The 19413-nt window shown below is 47.8% G+C and overlaps 1 protein-coding gene and 1 long non-coding RNA gene across 3 annotated transcripts in view; one reads left to right on the plus strand and one right to left on the minus strand.

Annotated features, from left to right (window-relative positions):
• Nucleotides 1-1621: 1621 nt before the first annotated feature.
• LOC140699456 (uncharacterized) lies at nt 1622-2622 on the plus strand. Its single transcript, XR_012077640.1, has 2 exons — nt 1622-1699; nt 2345-2622. It is a non-coding gene; the product is annotated as an uncharacterized lncRNA (long non-coding RNA).
• A 422-nt stretch (nt 2623-3044) lies between these two features.
• Nucleotides 3045-19413, minus strand: part of CPXM2 (carboxypeptidase X, M14 family member 2) — a 120673-nt gene continuing 104304 nt past the window's right edge. For both annotated transcript variants that reach the window (XM_072972072.1, XM_006220436.4), the window contains 4 exons: nt 16418-16715; nt 11149-11288; nt 9167-9266; nt 3045-4385 (listed from right to left, as the gene is read on the minus strand). In XM_072972072.1, the coding sequence (XP_072828173.1) occupies nt 4132-4385; nt 9167-9266; nt 11149-11288; nt 16418-16715 (792 nt within the window). In that variant the 3' untranslated portion in view covers nt 3045-4131. The remainder of the gene's footprint in view (nt 4386-9166; nt 9267-11148; nt 11289-16417; nt 16716-19413) is intronic.

A 19413-nucleotide genomic window follows, 5' to 3' on the forward strand; every position in this document is an offset into this window, starting at 1 on the left:
GTCTCATCTGGAATGTCATATTTGAAAATGATGCTTTTTTAACCCCGTGTGACTATGTTTTTTTTAACGCTTTATTGAGGTATAATCTACACCATGCAATTCACTCATTGCAAGTGTATAGTGCAATATTTTATCAGAGATGTTCAGCCATCACCCCAGTCAATTTTAGAACATTTTCATTACCCACCAGATGAAACTCCATACCCCTTAGCCATCACCTCCACCCCATCTCCCCAGCCCCCCAGCAACCACTCATACACTTTCTGTTGCTGTGGATCACCCACCATTCTGTGGATTTGCCTATTCCAGACAGTTCATATAAACAGGAGGCCTACAATATGTGGTCTTTTGCGACCAACTTTTTTCACTTAGCATCATATTTTGCAAGTTCATCCAGGCTGTAGCATGTATCAGGATTTCATTCCTTTTTATGGCTGAATAATATTCCATTGTATGGATAGATCACATGTCATTTACTCATTTAGCAGTTGATGGACCCTTTGGATGGTCTCCACCTTTTGGCTGCTCTGAATAATGCTGCTGTGAACATTCCCACACAAGTTTCGTGCTGACATGTTTTCATTTCTCTTGAGTGTTTACCCAGGAGAAGAGCTGCTGGATCATATGGTAACTCCAGGTTTAACATTTTGAGAAACTACCAGATTGTTTTCTAAAGTGGTTGCACTTTTCTCTAAGCATAGTCCACTTTTGTTTCTAGATCTTTTTGATGCTAAAGATTCTAAGCATTTTAAATACATTAACATTGATCGAATCTCCACAACAACTCTAAGAGGCAGGGATTACTAAACCCATTTTAGAGATGGGAAATCTCAGAGCGATGAGGCACCTTGTTCAGCATCACTCAGACAGTAAGAGTAGTGGGATCAAACTTAAGCCCCTCTCCCCAAAGCTCCATCCCTTCCCTCTCCATCCCACTGCGCCACACCCCCTCCAGGAGATGCAGAGACCAGTGGGCTCTTTCCCTCCTCTGCAGGCCTGTGGGTGCCAGGGGAACTTTCTCCATGGGGTTGAAAGGTTTCCCTCTTCTTCTTGACCCAAAGAATCCCCTGCCTGGGCAGCACCCAGCTGTTAGGTTATCTGAAGAGGACAAAGAGCTTTGACGGCAAAAAAAGCATCCAGAATCAAGCCCAAGAGCTTCTTTGGGGCTTTGTGACACATTCTATCTTACGTTTCTTACTAAGTTCCTTACTAAGAGATTCCCCCCATCTTTTTTCCTCCGATTTCTGAAATGTACCCTTGGCTCCCAATACTTCCATCAGTGCCTGGGGGCAGGATCTGCTCCCAACAGAGTCAGGGCAAGACTGCAGGGCTGCTCCAGGAACTATTGACAGTGTTCCAGGAGGGCAGAGGAAAAAGAGCATTGCCCTGAGAGTCCTGCCTCTACCGTGAACTGAACAACTTTGGATACTTAGTGCACCTCCCTGGGCGTCAGTTTTTCAATCTCTAAACCCAGGGGATTGGACTAGCTCGAGGATGGAAGCTTGACGCATCACTGCTGTCACCCCTTCCCATATGCACAGCAGACATAGCTAATCAATTGTGACATCATTTCCCATTGACCCAGGACTCTGCCTCAGAATCCTTCTTAACACAGAGCTCCAAGCAACCACTACCAATACATCAGAATTGGCCTGCAAACAGAAACCTGGTTTCCGTCCTTGGACTCATTGATCTTGAGGTGCCCCTCAGCTCTAAAGACCTGTCACTCCCCTCTGTACATACCAGAAGGCACTGGAAGACTTTCCCATGGGCTGCAGCTCTGATTTCTTTTTTTCTAATTTTGCCTGGACTCCTTGTGCCTTGGCTGGGAACTTGGAGCTGTGTTTATGCAGCAGGAGATAGACTGGCAGAGGAAGTCCATGGCCTCAAGAGAGGTTGTCTGGTACCCAGAGCTCAGCCGCAGAATCAGGCTGTGGGGGGCCTGTCTCTGGCAGCTTTCTGGCCAGTCCTGTTGGATGCAGCTTTGTCGGTGGCAGTGACCCCAACCACTGTGACTCCCGCACTGGGTATGGGGACACCAACACGAAGTGGCATGGAAATTTGAGCTGCTCCTGGCAGGGTGGTGACCACCAGCGCCAATTCTGAATCTGCAAACCTGGGATACTTCCCTGGCCCAGCCACCCACAATACCACATAGACACAACATCATTCATACCACATCATGATTTATACGTTACAAACACATGCAGTTTTAAAGCTGTTCTTAATGCCTTTGTTATACAAAGACTGAACCAATCTTGGGGTTTCCATTAAAGTCATAGAAGCTGAGCTGTGCTCACCAAAGGATCCTGATTTGAGCAGCTTCCGAACTGTCTTTTAACAGAAAACTCAGGTGGCATCAAAAAGAGTAATGCTGCAGTGGCCACCGGGGCCTTGAGTGGGAGTATACGGATAAACAGATGGAGGCTTCCCTGCTGGAAACAGAGGTTCTGGACTGATTTCACCCTGAAGAAACATTCCTCACTGCAGAAAGTTCTGTTGGGTAGCACCAGTATATAGCAGGGGTCAGCTAATGACGCCCCAGCCTGGGGCAGGGGGACAAATCCAGCTGCCATGTGTTTTTACAAATAAAGTGTTACTGGCACACAGCCACGTCCATTCGTTAACGTGTAATGTCTGCTTTGGGGCTACAGCAGCAGAGCTGAGTACTTACGACAGAGACTTTATAGCCTGAAAAGCCTAAAATATCTCTTATCTGACCCTTTATAAGAAAAGTTGGCCGATCTCTAGCGTAGAGTGCCGAAAAGTGGCACGAGGCTCTTTCCTGGGAAGATGCTCACTGGCATCCGCAGGAGTTACTGGCGGGTCCCAGGTGTCGGGACGATTTCACCCCAGCACACGCTTTTCCAGGGAAGGAGGCCGGGAACGAGCAGCTGTCAGCACCACTGCGGAGCCTGACGGGGAGGCAGGATGCTCCTCCCCAAGCAGGTGCCTTCTCTAGGGCGACTGATGGCAGAGAGAGGCGGTGGGCGTGGCGTTGGGGTGGCTGCAAGTCTACCCAGGAAAACCACACACTACAAGGCTCTTATTGTTTGCTTTCTTTATTTTTCTAGTCTTCCCAGGTCAGTGAGGCAGCAACACGAATAAAAAGTGAGACAAACTGTTTTCTTGCTCGGCGATGCAATAACCCCTCCCACACTGATGCTCGCAGATAATTCTAAGAGCTTTTCATCAAATGGAGCCGAATCTAGAGGGTCTGGCATCCCACACACCAAAAATAACTCCCAGAGTGATGTCAGGCCAGCTTAGGGGTGCTCGTTTCCAGGAAAGGAGGAATGTATTGTTCCAGCCTCCTTCCAGCTCTTTCCAAGTCCTCTCAGGTCAAAGAGGAGAGCCGGGCTAACTGATCTGGTTCCTTAAGAAGGCTTGCATCTCCTGCTCTCCCCGTCCAGGGGACCCCTAGAGCTACTGTAGCAGCAGGGAGTTTGGGGGGTTCTCCGTGGACCCAGCATGCATGCCACAAGCCCCAGTGCCCGCTTGCTGCCCACTCTCACCCTTGAATTATTTCAGCCTTTCTCTCCTTTTATGAGCATGATCCTTTGTTGAAAGGGAAACTAAGCTGATTCGAGAGGCTGACTGATGCTCACTTGGTAATGTCTCTATTGTCAACAGAGTGCAGGATTTATTTGCAGCAGCTTGGAATGTCCCGGGGCCAGAGAGGGTAGATTCTCTTAGAATGCCCACGGGCATCTCAAATGGTCACATTTGGGACAGCAGAGCCCTGGGAACGCTGCTGCCATTGTAGCCGTGCAAATTGCAAATGAATAGGCAACTCTTGCTGTCACGCAAACAGGAGAAGCATCAGTTTCCCTTGTGCAGCCAGGACACCTCAACTGGCAAGCTCCTCTCTCTCTCTCTCGACTCCCAAGCTGACTTGCTGAATTCTCTCACCCTCACCAGCCCTCCTCTGCTGCTGCGTCCAAGTTATTTGGGTAAATGGGAACAAAGAAAATATCCTAAGCCTCCCCTCAGGACCAGCCTTGCAATGCACACATTCCCCCAGGCCTTCTTGAATTACAGAGAAAACAACAAGGAGTGAGTCCTCTACGGAGCTACAACCAGGGTGGTTTAATTTGCAGGGGTCCAGGACACGACTCAAGAGTTGGGAAGTCACCCGCGCTGTCGTCTCTTCCGCCCCCGCAGCTTCAGCCGCCTGGCTGGCAAGCTGACGGGCTGCTTCCGGAACTTCTCCATGATCTCTCTGATCCTGGCCATGTTGGTTTTGCTGAGTGTGAAGTCGCACCTCGTGGCCCCCATGTCATAGCCGACCATGCAGTTCTTGGTGGATGAAGTGAAACCTTCTGCCTTGGCTGTGACCACATACTCTCCGGGGTTCAGGAGGCGCCAGTAATCCCCGTCATTGGCTGTGAAAAGAAAGCAGTGGAATTCAGAGCAGCTCTTTTCTAACACAGATACCACCAGCCCTGTTATTCCAAGACCAGCCTCCTGGCCAGAGAGAGACTCGTAGGCAGGCAGTGTGGAATTTAAGCCCCTGCAGATGCAAATTCTTAGTGCATTTTGGAAGCCAAGATGTTTTCCTTTTTGGAAGCCGCCTTAATGGTTTTAACAGGAAGGGGATTGGGGTGTAGGCTCCCCGCAGTGTTAATACACATGAGGAGAGATGGAGAAATGATCGCTAACATTCCTTTCTCCGTGACAATACACACCATTCATTAAGAACTTGAACTCCTAAACGCTATGCCCTCTCCAAAGAATGCCATCTTGAAAAGCCATCTGTGCCTGGCTTCCCGGCTTTCCTTAGCTTGGCTATAAATACAGAATTGTAATTTAGGGGAGGGGCTCTTCCCTTCCGAAAAAGAGAAGGAAAAGACAACATAAGACGAGGGCCAAATGACCTGAGAGGAGGCCCTGGTGACCACACCGCTCTATGGTCTTCCATGAAGAAACGGAACTGCAGGAGCAGCTGCAAGTAGATGCTGCCAGCAGAGCCCCCCGCAACTCCCCCCCCCCCAGTTACACCACTGGTCAGTCACCCAGCAGGCCCCTCGTGGGACCCGTGTCCATCCTTAGCTCAAGGTTAGGTCCTTGTTGCACAAGGCGGGGCTCTAAGCCAAGGCCGTTCCTTCCCAGGGGGCTTATATCTGCTGAGAGCACTTGGACCCCTGACATTAAAGAGGCTGTAAGGAAGAAAAGGAGAGATTGACCCCCACCGAGGACATAGCACACGGACAGGGGAGGCAGGCACGGGTCCACTGAACCCTCCAAGCTGAGCTCTGATGTGGGCTGCACCATGGTCCCCTTTCCTACGTGAGGAATCGGATGCTCAGGGAAGGGTGACATCCTGCAGAAGGTCACATGGCCGGTTAATTAGCTGGTCTTCCAGTGCCAGGTGTGTTTTCTCTCATCACGATCAGTCCTGAAAGGATTTGATGAGGTGCTACGTAGGCCGGGGCAAGGTGGGCTTATCTAAACGAGTCCTGAAGGCTTTGAAGGGATGGAAGTGAACTCTGTGTGTGTGTGTGTTTGTGAGAGAGAGAGAGAATGTGTATCTCGCACGTACTCGTATATAACACTCTGACACACCATGTGTAAATTCACGTCCCAATCTTTATTCGTCTGAGACACCCCAGGCAATGCGGTGAGCTCACGAGAGCACAAGGTGTCATGAACACGAAACACGTAGGTGGCTGTGTGCCACACGGTCACACAGTCCGCGACCTGGTCAGCAGGCCTCAACGCAGGAGACCCGGAACACAGCACAGGCAGTGGCTCCCTGTATTTCTCAGCACTGCCCCGTGTGTCTCCCTGCAGGGGAAATGCAAGCTTCTCAGCTAAATAAAGGGCCACTTGGTGGCTTTTCAGAAGCCGAGAGCCACGTCCAGCAGTCTTTGATCTGCAATCAGACGGCCTAGGCCTCCTGGGGCAGGCACCCCCTGAGACCTCTCTCCGGGGTCCCAACTCGGGGGCAGACCTGCAGGAAATGCCCCTTCACGCTCCAGGCTGGCGGCCTGGGTGTGAGCGGCCTCCTCGTCCCGGGCCGGCCCTTAGGCTCCTCAATGCCTCCAGTTCACTGTGTGTTTCAACAGTACGTCCTCCATTAATGCCAGTTAGACTGAGCAGGATGAAGACAGACAAACATGCAAATATCAGTCCCGATGCTTTATCAGCACGAGTTGAACATTTCCCCACGAACACCGCAGAGGGTTAGTTAAGGCCACCTGCCAAAGGCTGTCCATCTGCTGGACGCCCCTGGAGCTGAGACCCCGGTGTAAGCACCCACCCCAAGGGCACACTGAGGGCAGTTTGAAACCCCCCAGGGAAGGCGCCGCCTGGGGTCTCACCCAGGGAGGTGCTTAGGGAGCCAGAGGAGTGAAAGAAATCCATAATTAGGAAATGTTTTTCAGCACCACGGATGCCAGTTTACATTGATAAGAAAGCTTTGTAATTCTTTTTCTTCTCATCACAGCAGAAGGTTCCTCCCAGCTCCTCCCCAATCAACCCTCCTATGCCGTGCACCTGTCACGTGTGTGTCCGAGGGGAGGTGGTCCATGGAGCTGGCACCACCCGGCACTGGTGGGCAAAGGGACAACCGAGACCCTAAAGAATGTCCATTCATTAGCAGGTCAGGTGAGTGTCCCCCAGACGAAGGACAGTCATGTGATCTCAGCCAGGTGTCTGGCCAACATATTTATGTGCGTTTAGAAAGCATCCTTGCTAGTGTCTCTCCCTGTGGAATTCCGCTGAATACCCCTGTTTATTTTACGCAAAATCCCTCCTGGAATAAAACTTGTCAGATCACATAAGCCTCAGACAGAAATCAAGGCAAATTCAGAGCTTATGTCGAGCACTGAAGGCCGCTGAAGCCAACAAGATAAAGAGCCACGTGTGAAGCTGGGGACTCCTCTGTGATGAGAGCGCGCTGGGAGACTATTTATGGGGGAATAAAGGCAGAGGGAGCTGCGTTTCCCATTAGCTCATCAAAACTGTCTCCTTGATTCCAGGGGCTTGAAATTCCAAGCTCATTAGGCAAAGCCGCGCTCGGCAGGCTTGTGGGGCCCTGGGGGCCTTTTTCCCCCCTGACTCCGTTCATTTTCTCACATGACATACAAGGCACTAACAGTCCAAGGAATCTTTCAGGCTCTTTTACAAGTCACTCTTTCACAGGAGCTCATTCATAATGTTTAGAATACACATCCCGTGCAGAACCAGCTCAAATGGCCCGTTTCCTTCATAATGATCACCGGCAACTCGCGTGTCGGGCCCATGACAAGTTTTGCAATCTGCATTTGCTGAATCAAGGAATGAACAAGTGAATGAACGGACAAATCACTGTATGCCTCTGAAGGGCTACTATGTCCCCAATGCCACGCTACCTGGTGTGAAGCCTCGTGGTCAGTGGCTGTAAGACCCTGAGGACAAGTGGTACAGATGGATGTTCAGGAAGTATGGCTGAGTGAGGAAACAGGCAACTACCTTAAAAGAAGGCAATTCATGGCATCACACCGCCGTCTACCGTCGTGCGGCATTTCAGATGCATTTCACCCGTTTACACAGTTAACTGGCCTTCTCTGCCAGGCACGCGGGCAGGCGGCCCGGCCCTGAAGAACACCTGGGCCAGGTCTGCATCCCAGGCTCCCCCTGTCCTAATGTCCCAGAGTCTCTGCTTCCTCGCAGGTCACGAGGGATCATTTGGGGAGGACAGTGTCTTCGTGCATGTGAACAGCTTGCAGAGAAAAGGCCCCTTCTCTCCTTCAGGGGGAACAGCATGGGACAAGGGGAGGGCACTGCATTGAGAGTGTCGAGCCCTTGGCTCAAATCCCAGCTCAGCCTCTCACTGTGCACTTCTGGAAACACCATGTAATGACCAGGGCAGTTGGCTGCCCCAGCACAGCGTAGGCTCTTAAATCAATAAGGTACAGGTCTGATCAAGTCAGTGTCAAGTTCGAGTGTGTCTGCGGGCTGAAGAGGTCTTACTTACGGCAATCACAATTTCCTTTTTCCTTCCTCTTGCTCATGAGTCTGTTCTCCGCGCCTGGCGGGGATCTGCCCTGGGTTAAATGAGGCCCCGATCCCCAACCCCCTGAAATGGTCCACATCCTACTACCCAGAACCTATGAATTGACCTTATTTGGAAAAAGGGCTTCTGCAGATGTAATTAAGGATCTTGAGGATGAGATTTTCCTGGATTATGCAGGTGGGTCTTAAATCCAATGATGTGTATCCTCATCAGAGACAGGAGAGGAGGAGACACAGGAGGAGCCACAAGAAGACAGAAGCAGAGACTAAGTGATGCAGCCAAGGAAGCTCAGGAACGCCAGAAGCCACCAGGAGCCGGAAGAGCCAAGTAGGGATCCTCTCCAGGGGCTCCAGGGGGAGCACTGCCATGCCGACACCTTGATTTTGGACTCCTGGCCTTCTAACTGGGAGAGAATAAGTTTCTGTTTCTTTAAGCCACTCAGTTTGTGACACCCATCGGAAACTGATGCAGGGCTCGTCGCAGCTGATAGCAAAGCCAAGTACCCGCTACTGACACAGAGCTCCCCAAAGCCTCCCCATCCTCTGTGCAAGAAAGCCCCCACGTGTAGGCTTAAACATGCCTGCAGGCACACCATCTCCACCAGAACCCTTGCTGATAATCGGACTTCAGCATCCAACCAGTTCTCTTCCTCGTGCATTTGTCACTGCATCGTGCTGCAAACATCGTCCACGAAAGCGAAGGTCAGCATTTCTTCCTTTCCCCTGAGCACACCAAGGGCCATCCCAGGGGCACAAGGGAAATCCAGGCTTGTTTTCACATCACTTTCTAATCGGCAGAGAATATGGCAGCTCAGAGTGTCTGCGGGCTGCTTCCCAGCCAGCATGGCAGCCCTGGAGGGAGCAGGGAAACCATGCACAGCTGTTCAGACTCCCGGACCCCAGCCCCACTCGGATCCTAAACCTCCAGTGGGTCCTCCAGCCTCTCTGAGCTTCTGGTTTTCATCCAAATAAGGGCCAGAGGGTAGCCAGAAAGCACAGGCTGAAAACCTTGCTGTTTCTAGGGTCTCCGTGGAAAGTCAGAGGAAAGAGACACGTCAGGTCTGAGTAAGAAGTTTCCAGGCCTCAGCTTGTAGTTTTCCCCCAAGTAAAACACTTTGAGAAAATGGTATTTCCTCCCGAGAAACAGTGCACACACATTCGCAGTTACCTGTTCGGATGTCATGGTTAATGCCTTCTACCGAGATAATGGCATTTGGAATTCCTTTTCCGTGCAAATCCCTCACCAAGCCTTTAATGCCGCGGTGAACCTGTTCAGCAAACATGGGGAGAAACAGGTAAGCTCACCAACTGACTGGCTCGACCAACCACACCGTGAATAGGACTATAAACCTAACACCAGCCCAGTGCCACCGAGAACCCCCATGAAGCCACGTCTGACTCGAAAGCTCCCTGCCTCTGAGTGGATTTGGTGCGTGAATTTCTGTATTCCTTTTGGGCCTGTCTACTGGAAAGTCTTCTACTGGAGTTAAAACATTCCAGAGGTTTAGAAAGTATTAGGATCCAAGATGGTTCATAAAAACCGCATTCAGTAAAAATGGAATTTAATTTTTATAGGCACATTTATTTTGACTTTCCAGTACTGTATAGACACAATACCTGCACTTAACGACTTAATATTCGAAGAGGAGAGAAAAGACTCAGAGACATTCCTGCAAAGTACAGCTCAGTCTGGAGGGCCCGTCCTCTGATGAGCTGTGTCACACGACACACACCAGTGCGGAACCTCGTGCCTGCTCCCCATCTAAAGATCCAAGGTGACAAACCATCAATTCCAGTGCACTCTTTACACATACTACTGTGCCTGGGCATTTTATCCATCAGAGGCTCTTTGGTTAACTGGGATTGTCACTTTAGAATGACTAGGGCATTCTCTCTCTGCAAATATGAAACAAAGAAAGAGACTTCCTGCACAAAATTCCAGAGTGGGGATGGAAAGTGTGCTCACGGCTTCCCAAGAGGGAGAAACAAGGTCACACCCTTCTGTGCAAGGGAAGTGCGTGGTGGGCTGCACTGACTCCTCCCCCGGGACCCTCATGGATCAGACTTGGATGCTAAATCCCAGGGCTGATGTCTGCCACCCGGATGGAGGTACAGGTACAGGAAGCTGGCAGCCCAAGCCACCGGCTGAATGCTTCTTCTGACTCATCTGCAAAAACCTGGGGAAGAAGGGGCAGCCTCCAGGTACAGCCTCAGCATCTTGCTTCCTAACGGATGGGAGTCACAGTAGAATCACAGGAAGTTCAACATTCATTTTTGTTTATTTCTCTTGTTTCTGTGAGTCTATTCCTTAGCAGGGCGTGGATGTTATTTGGTTAGTTTTAGCACCAAAATAGAACCAGTTTACTCAATGTTACAAGACGGGCGTGTCCTTGAGAACAGGAGGAAAGGAGGGCGCGTGAGGTTCCTAGTGAACACAGCAGGGCTTCCTCGCCGGCTACAAGCAGAACGTTAGTGGGCACTTGTTAGAACTGGTCCCAGGTGACCACCTGCCACCTGCAGTGGTGACTCTTCAGCCTCAGGGTTTTTATGGACTGAACTGTGTCCCCCACAAAATTTAAATGTTGAAGTCCTTACCCCCAGTACCTTAGAATGTGACTGTATTTGGACATAGCATCTCTAAAGGGCTGATGAAGTTAAAATGAGCCATTAGAGTGGGCCTTATAATCTGACTGGTGTCCTTATAAGAGGAAACTTGGACACAGGGACACCAGAACTGTATGCACACAGACCAGGTGAGGACATAGAGAGAAGGTGGGCATCTGCAAGCCAAGGAGCGAGGCTTCAGAATGAAACCAACCTACTGATACTTTAATTTTGGACTTCCAGCCTCCAGAACTATAATTTCCATTGTTTAAGTTCCCCCAGCCTGTGTGTTACGCAGCCCTAGCAGACTAATACAAGGGGCCTGGGCATGGTGGCTGGACACATATCACCCCTCCCCACAGAGCAGCACCCTAACACCCTGGAAGGAGTCTCGCTCATCATGAAGCACTGGGAGCAACAGACATTGACCTAAGAGCTCACGGTTCCTTCCAGCACTGGAGGCGCCGGCCCAGGATGACGGCCACAGTCTGAAGCACTAACGTCATTCCTTAGCCAGCCCCCATCACAGCCGTGCCCGCGTCGTACCTGCTCCATGAACACGATTAAGGACTCCCGGTTATTCTCCCACTCCTCGGGCAGCTGGCTCTCGTGCGGGTATTTATCACATCCCACGTAGATGGACAGCTCGAAGCAGTTTGTGTGAAGGTAGCTGAAATCGTTGAGACCTGCCAAGCCAACCGGAGAATGTTTTAACCGAAACGGTGCTCAAAGTGGCCCTGGGAGACAGCAAGAACATTCAAGAATGTGATTCAGAAGACTTCATCGGAACAAGGAGGTCTCAAGTATCTCCTTTAGACAAAAAAAATCAATTTAGAGTAGCCGTTCGGGGATGGAACGGGGGCTGAGAGAGAGAGAAGATGCAGGTGAAATGGTTTAGGGGGAAGCCTATGTATGAGAAATTCTTTGACAAAAGGAAGGCAGAAATAAGTGTTTTTTCAGATAAAATTATTTTTATTTTATTAAACTCAGTTTTAATCCTATGTTTAGAATAAAGGCATCATTAATAGTATCGATGTTTTGTGTTTAATTAAATTGAGCTCAGTAGTTAAGCTGCTCTCAGCAATAGCTCTGCAACTGTAGAATAAAAACTGTATAGTTTTCTATTCTAGTTCATAAAAACTGCTACCCATACCACCATTTACTGAGTGCCTTCCATAAGCCAGAAGCCATCCTTAGCTCTCTGCATCCCAGGTCACTCACTCTTCATCACAAACACAGCAGAGAGGTTTTACAAATACGAGAATTGAGGCAGAGAATGCTGAAGGAATGTATCCAGAATCACGCGTCTGGAAAGAGTCAGTGTCTGAACCCACGTGTGTGTAACGCCTGCACCTGTCTCATCACTGCTCGGGGGACTGAAGGGCAGATCCGCTCACCGCTCAGCTCAGAAGCAGCCGGCCTCCAGCATCCTGACATGACCACAACAGGAGTTGGTCCCTGTGTCAGTTTCTTAGAGCTGCTGTTACCAGTGACCACACACTGGGTGGTTTAAAATAACAGAGAATTATCCCCTCCTAGTTCCAGAGGCCAGAAGTCCAAAATTCAGGTGTGGGTAAGGCCACGCTCCCTCCAAAGCCTCCAGGGGAGGAGCCTTTCTTGTCTCTTCCGGCTTCTGGTGGCCCCTGGCCTTCTTGGCTTGTGGCCACATCACTCTCATCTCTGTCTCTGTCTTCACAGGACCTTCTCCTCAGCATCAGTGTCTTCCCTTCTGTCCCTTATAAAGACATTTGTCCCTGATTTTAGGGCCCATCTGGGTCACCCATAATGACCTCTTCTTGAGACCCTAACTTACAGCTACAAAGACCACTTTCCACATAAGGCCACACTCATAGGTTCTGAAGACCAGGAAGTGGACGTAGCTTTTGAGGGTCCCCTTCAACTCACTACAGCGCCCAGTGTTTGCAGAATGAATAAATGGATGTCTGATGGCATAAAGTTCCAGTGGCTGTCTTCCCAACAGTTTTGTTTTTGGAGAACAGGGTGATTAGCAAGAACACGCTGCTGGTACTTCTGTGTAACGGCCAGGAGGTACTCCCCCAGCAGAAGGCGCCTCCAGCATCCCTCCATGGGCTCTGAAGATCAGGGGTAGAGGGAGTCAGGTGGGCCGGTTTCCCTGTGTTGACTGCGAGAAAGAGCAGGTCCTCCTGCACGTCCGCCGGCCTCGGTGCTCGCCCGTGCTGTCCTCTGTCCCTCCCCACTGTGCTCAGCGATGCGTTCCTCAGCACGAAAGTCACAGCTTTGGGTGTCAAGGGCAATTCTGTATCAATCTTCCACCTAATGGATAAAGCCACAGACAGAATGGTCCAAAATTCACGGCCCCTCTGTCTACCAGGTTCCAGACTTGAACAATTCGCCTGTCATCAGCCACTGGCCTTTGATCACATCTGTGATACAGTAAGGCCAGTGACGGCAGTGGGATACCAGGGGTGGGATGGTGCCAAGTTAATGGAAAATCCTTCCAGGGCCTGGTCTGGTTGAAGTAGGTAGGTCAAAATGCCAGGTTAAGTCATCCAGTGGAACCCGAGGTGTGGAATGATGGAGAGCCAGGGGAAGACCACAGACATGCGCCATTTGCTTTAAGAGTGGTAGATAACAAAGGATATCAAACTATATACATGTGAAAAAAAAAAGGTCTGTGCGCCCGGACCTCCTGGGAGGGCTGGACTCCTCTGCACATGCACAATTCTCATGACCCCAACCTTTGAGGCCCTGCTACTACTGGATAAATAAATGTGATATTAAAATCCCTGGAGCAGTCCTGCCATTTCGCAGCGTGTCTGTATCTTCAAAGACCACGAGGGCTAGAAGAATCGGCAAAATGATGAGACAGCAGAAGAGCAGTGGGAAAGCTTGGGCCAGGCTGTCTTTAAAGCTGAATTCCAGCCCTTTGGTGAATGTCATGCAGCTGAGAATCCTTAGTGAGAAGTGGCTTCAAAAGCGAACCGTGTGGGCAGGAGCCATGGGGTGACCCAGATAGCTCTTGCCTGGCCTTGGGTCCTGGCAGGGACCGCGGGGCTTGCTTTGTGTTCTCTCTTCGCCTGGAGTCCTGCTCTTGTCACAGCTTCAACATGCAACTCGGGGCCGTGCCTTCCTTGAAGCTCTGTGCGCCCAGTGCTATCACGACATCTGCCTTCCTTGGTGGGGAGAGGACGTGGGATGGCAGCCGACACCAAGAAGGTCCCGCATCCCTTTGGAGTTGAAGCACACACACTACAAATGATGTGCCTTTTGAGCTAGACTGAGCCTGGCTGTTCGCTGCCCACACTCCCCATTAACTCAGGCCTGTCAGTGCGCTGGTAATGAGTGAGCAAGTCCCAAGCACAAAGGAGGAGGGAAGGAAATTAGAAATCGCATGTCATTCATCTACAAAGAAATGAATCTGCAGACTTCATCACACCGCCAGGAGGGAGAATGATTAAAAAGGCTCGAGTCACCACCACATGGCTCGGCCATGAAAGTCCTTGAAATTGTGGAAAATATAATTGATAGAAACAAATCAAATGCTGCTGATGTGATTATGTGGCCCCAAGTTTTCAAGACATTGCTACTGACCCGCTGCTGACAAATCCAGCAGCATCCAGACCCAATTTAGTCAAAGCAGCCATAAAGAAGAAACAGACAGGAGTGGGAACCCTACTTCAGGATAACACCTGCACCCCAATGTTCATAACAGCACTATTTACAATAGCCAAGACATGGAAACAGCCTAAATGTCCATCAAAGGATGACTGGATAAAGAAGATGTGGTATATTTATACAGTGGAATACTACTCAGTCATAAAAACCGACAACGTAACGCCATTTGCAGCAACATGGATGCTCCTGGAGAATGTCATTCTAAGTGAAGTAAGCCAGAAAGAGAAAGAAAAATACTATATGAGATCACTCATATGTGGAATCTAAAAAACAAAAACAAACAAAAAAACAAAGCATAAATACAAAACAGAAATAGACTCACAGACATAGAATACAAACTTGTGGTTGCCAAGGGGGCGGAGGATGGGAAGGGATAGACGGGATTTCAAAATTGTAGAATAGATAAACAAGATTATACTGCATAGCACAGGGAAATATACACAAGATCTTATGGTAGCTCACAGAGAAAAAAATGTGACAATGAATATATATATATATATGTTCATGTATAACTGAAAAATTGTGCTTTACACTGGAATTTGACACAACATTGTAAAATAATTATAAATCAATAAAAAATGTTAAAAAAAAGAAACAGACATTTTGCATCAAGATTATTGTGGGGTTTTAGGGCTAGAACTGAAAAAGAATGGGCGCTTTTGGCTCTTAGCACATTTTCTTGCTAGATAGGAATTTGCATTTCTTTCTTTTTTATTTTGTACAGAGCAAAACCATGATGGAGATAAATATAACACCTCTGCTTGGTATATAACCAAGAAAAAAAGTGGCAAGCTTTCTGTACATGTTTTAAAATGGTCACAGGAACCAATATGTCTACAGCTTTTTAATGTTTCTTTCCCAAGGGCAGGAATGTACCTTAAAAGTATGTGAAGACTGGAATCTCTAGCAAAGTAAAATAAAGTTAATTAGTACAGTAAAACAGAGAATAAGGATATGCTCATAAAAGAGGTTTCATGGTGAGCGTGCTCCTGGAAGAGAGGGGAGGATAGGGGGTGGGAACTGATCATAACTGAGTGTTTCTGATAAGCTAGACATGGAACATACACCTCCATCATCTACACAATCCTTACAACAGTCCCAGATGAATCATTATCATCATCATCATAATCATCAAGCCCATCTTACAAATGGAAACTATAGGGGTTCAGAGAGGCAAAGTAACTTGCCCAGAGTCACACAGCAATTAAGTGGTGAGCTAGAATTTGAACCCAGGTCTGTCTGACATGGGGTATTTTTCAAATACATCAGTGGTTTGACCAATCTTCACAAAGTCAAGAAAACAAGCAATGAACACTATGTTTGGGATCTTGCCATCCCAATGCAGAGTGACCTTAGGGAATGTGACATCCTCAACTCTCCTCATTTTGGGGCCCTAGGTCAGGAGCAGTCCTGACATAGGAAATAAAGGGCTTGTCCTGGAACTTGGATCACAGGGTCCTCTGGCTGTTGCGAAGGAAATCCCAAAATCTCTGCTGGAAGCCTCTCTGTGCTAAGTGGATGCTGGGAACAGTACCACATACTCCCTGCATCACAACAGTGGGACTTCAGCTGGTTGCTCTGGTATGCCAGTGAACAGGAGATTTGTGACAGTCTTCTCCATGTGCTGGGCCTCCAGACACACCTGTTGCTCCGAGTCACTTCACTCTTGAGCGTGGGATCAAAGCCCTGCCCCCTCCCGGGGCTGACAGCTAAAAGCCCTGGCTCCAGCGCCAGCACCAGGGTGCCCTCTGCCTCTTTGCCGGGTTTGCTTTTTGGTCCAATATTTCCCGTAAATCTACCTTTACCATCTGTGACCCTGTAACATCCAGATAGCTCAGTGGTTAAGAACAGACCGCAGGGTCACACAGACCCCAGCTCTTCCCGTGGGAACTTGGACGAATCCTTTCCAGTCTCCAAACCCCTGTTCTCTCATTTATAAAATGGGGAGTAAGCCACACCCCGCTCAAAGGCTACTGTAAGGATTAAAGAGGAGTCTATGCAGAGTGCTGGCACCTTGTGCATGGTTAACTACGGTAGCTATTATGCTGATAACAATGATAAAAGGATGCTGGGGAGGAGGTGGTCCCCAGGGTACCCCCTTCCCAGCAGTCCATTGTCATTTGGCCCCACGAGGACAGCAGGGCCATGCAAGACTTACTTCCGGCCACAGTGTGCCAGGAAGCCCCGTTGACAGTCCCATCCTCTTTCTGGAAGTCTTCCGTGTGGCACACCCTCCTCCTGGCGTCCGTCATGAGGCGGTGGGTGGAGGCGTACGAGTAGGCCAGCCAGCGGAACACGTGGTCGTCGGGCGTGGGGCTGCGCTCCTGCGTCTTCCACAGTGACCGCACCATGTCATAGGGGTAGGCCACCACCAGCTCGCCCCCCTGCAGGTTGCCGCCCAGCACAAAGGGGATTTTTTCCATCCAGGCTATGACGGCCCGGGTCTCCACCGCCACCTGTCAACATTCCAAATTTAAACAAACTTGAGAAATAAAGTAAGAAGGAAACTGCTTTCTCTCCCTGACTTTCCAAATAGGGACATCGTTGAAAAGGCAATCATTTTAAGGAATAATCTTGGCAAAATTTAGAGTTTCAAAATCTGTCCTGGGAAAACTGGACATTGTAGAAATAATGGGTTAAAAAAGAGAAAACCAGAGAAGTTTCTTTTTGTAGGAATATCGCAGCTAATGCACAAAGCAGGAATGGCAGAATTAGAATATCAACATTTTGCCATTCCACTGAATTCATGGATCAGGTGGATGAATGAATGCTCACCAGTGGTTACAAAGAGCACAGAAAGAGATATGACCAAACATGATGTATCTCCTGATGAAAGAACACACACATCTTTAAAAAAAACAAATCAACCCTGAATCTGACCAAGCTGCTAGACCAGGGGTCAGCAAACTTTTTCTATTAAGGGCCAGATGGGGAATATTTCAGGCTATGAGAGCCACGCTGTCTGTAGCAACTGCTCAGCTCTGCCATTGCAGTAGGGCGGAACCATGCACAACATGCAGCTGAATGAACACGGCTCTGTTCCAGTGAAACACCAGCTACAGAAACTGGGCGGGACATGACCCAGCGGCTGGAATTTACCAGCCCCTCCCGGTTCTGTCCAGCCCAGTGGTCTGAATCCCACTGCCAGCTTACAGGGAACATGGAAGAATACGATACATGACGTCACAAGAATACAGTTAGCAGAACCCAGACGGTGGAAAATGCTAGAAGGCAACCTAGTTGCTTACAACCTAGTTGTTACAAGATAAGCAACAACAACAGAATTGTAAGAAAAAAGGGAGAAAGGGATACAGGAGAAACGTACAGGTTAAAGGAGACTTGAAAGACTTATAAACCCATCAAAACAAATGGGCTTTAGCTGGATCCCAATTAAAATAAACTGTAAAAGAGAGAGAGATGGAGAATGGTTAAAGGAGAAGTGCGAACACTGACTGGATATCTTACAATATTAAGAAATAATTTATTTTGATATGATAATGGTAATAATTTATGGCTTTAAAAGGGAGTCTGATCTTTTCAAGGTACTTACTGAAAAATCTACAAATGAAATGACACTGTACCTGGCATTTGCTTCAATAACCTTGTGGAGGAAGAGAAAGTGGCTGAGGATACAGAAGAAACATAGTTGATAAGTGCTGAAGTTGCGATGGGCACATGGTGGAGGGGAGGGTCCTTTACAGCTTTCTTGCTAATTTTGTATGCCTGACTTTTTTAATGATAAAAAGTTAAGAGAGAAAAAGAAAGGAAGAGAGGGAGGGAGAGGAAGAAAGAGAGAGGTGGGGGGGGAGAAAGAGAAAGACAAAGAGAGGAAGGAAGGAAGGAAAGAACGAAGGAAAGAGAGAGAAAGAAGAGGAACTGACAATGTTAGGAGCCAAAATTGGAAAGCTTGATACGGTCAAATACTGATCAATGAATCAAATATTTATTCTAAGTCACTGATCTCTTTGAAGATAATATTACCAGTAGAAAAAAAAATAATAACGGAATAGAAATAAACATTGGAAATGGCTTAACTGTGCAATATAAAAAATTGATCAAAGAATGAAGGTGACTTGATGGATTCATTAGGCTTGGTTTTGTGTTTGTTTCTAAACACATCAGGAGCCCTGGATTAGACTGATCATAGAACACAGGATCATTATTGGTCCACACTTGGCCCTCTTCTTTCATATTTGTTGGCCTAACAAGCACCTGTGAACCCACCATCCATCCCAAGAACCAGCTTTTATTGACAATTTCTGCATAATGTGTGATGCCCTCTGTCCCATCCTGCTTCTCACACGGAGGTAACAACTATAACCTAAACGTACAATCAGATATGATTCTGATTCTCGTTTGTTTAAATCTGTATGTGTATGCCTAGAAATATGTTATTTGGCTTTACTTTCTTTTGATCTAAGAAAAGGAGGAGCACCCATACTGATCATTGTCTTCTATAATCTTTTCCTCTTAATTTTTAAGACTTATCCGTGTTGTTGCATAAAGCTATATAGTTCAGTCTTTTTCACTTAAATATGAAGATCTCATTTAATGTATCTGTCCTTCTGGTGATGGGCACATAGGAAATTTTCAAGTCTTGGCTATAATGAACTTTTTTTTTTAACTTGTCCTATCTTCTGGTACACATGTGCTGAAATTTATCTTGCATAAAACACCAGAAGTGTAATTGCAGTCATAGATATATACATATTCCACTTTATGAGATAAATTATTTTCAAAGTCACTATGCTAATTTATGCTCTCACCCACGATATATAAGAGATTCGCTGTCCCATATCCTCTCCAATGCTCAGTTACTGTTAATTTTGCCAATCAATATGTATAAAATGTTCTCTTATCAGCATTTCCTTAGTACTAGTAACGCTTAACATCTTGTCTTGTCTGTTAACCATATGTTTCCTCCTCCATGAATTGCCTCTTTGTATCTTTTACCCATTTTTCTCCTAAGTTGTTATTTTTCTCATTTGTTATTTTTTATATTTAAAAAATCTATTTCTTTTCCAATTATACAATTTTCAAATAACTTCCCTCAGTTTCCAGCTTCTCTCATGATAGTTTTCAAAATCTTTTGATGAACAGGATTTCTTGTTTTGATGCAGTTGAATTTATTAATCTTTCATTTTATAATTAATG

The sequence above is a fragment of the Vicugna pacos genome, chromosome 11 (genome assembly GCF_048564905.1).
Source record: "Vicugna pacos chromosome 11, VicPac4, whole genome shotgun sequence".
In the NCBI taxonomy this organism is placed as follows: domain Eukaryota; kingdom Metazoa; phylum Chordata; class Mammalia; order Artiodactyla; family Camelidae; genus Vicugna; species Vicugna pacos.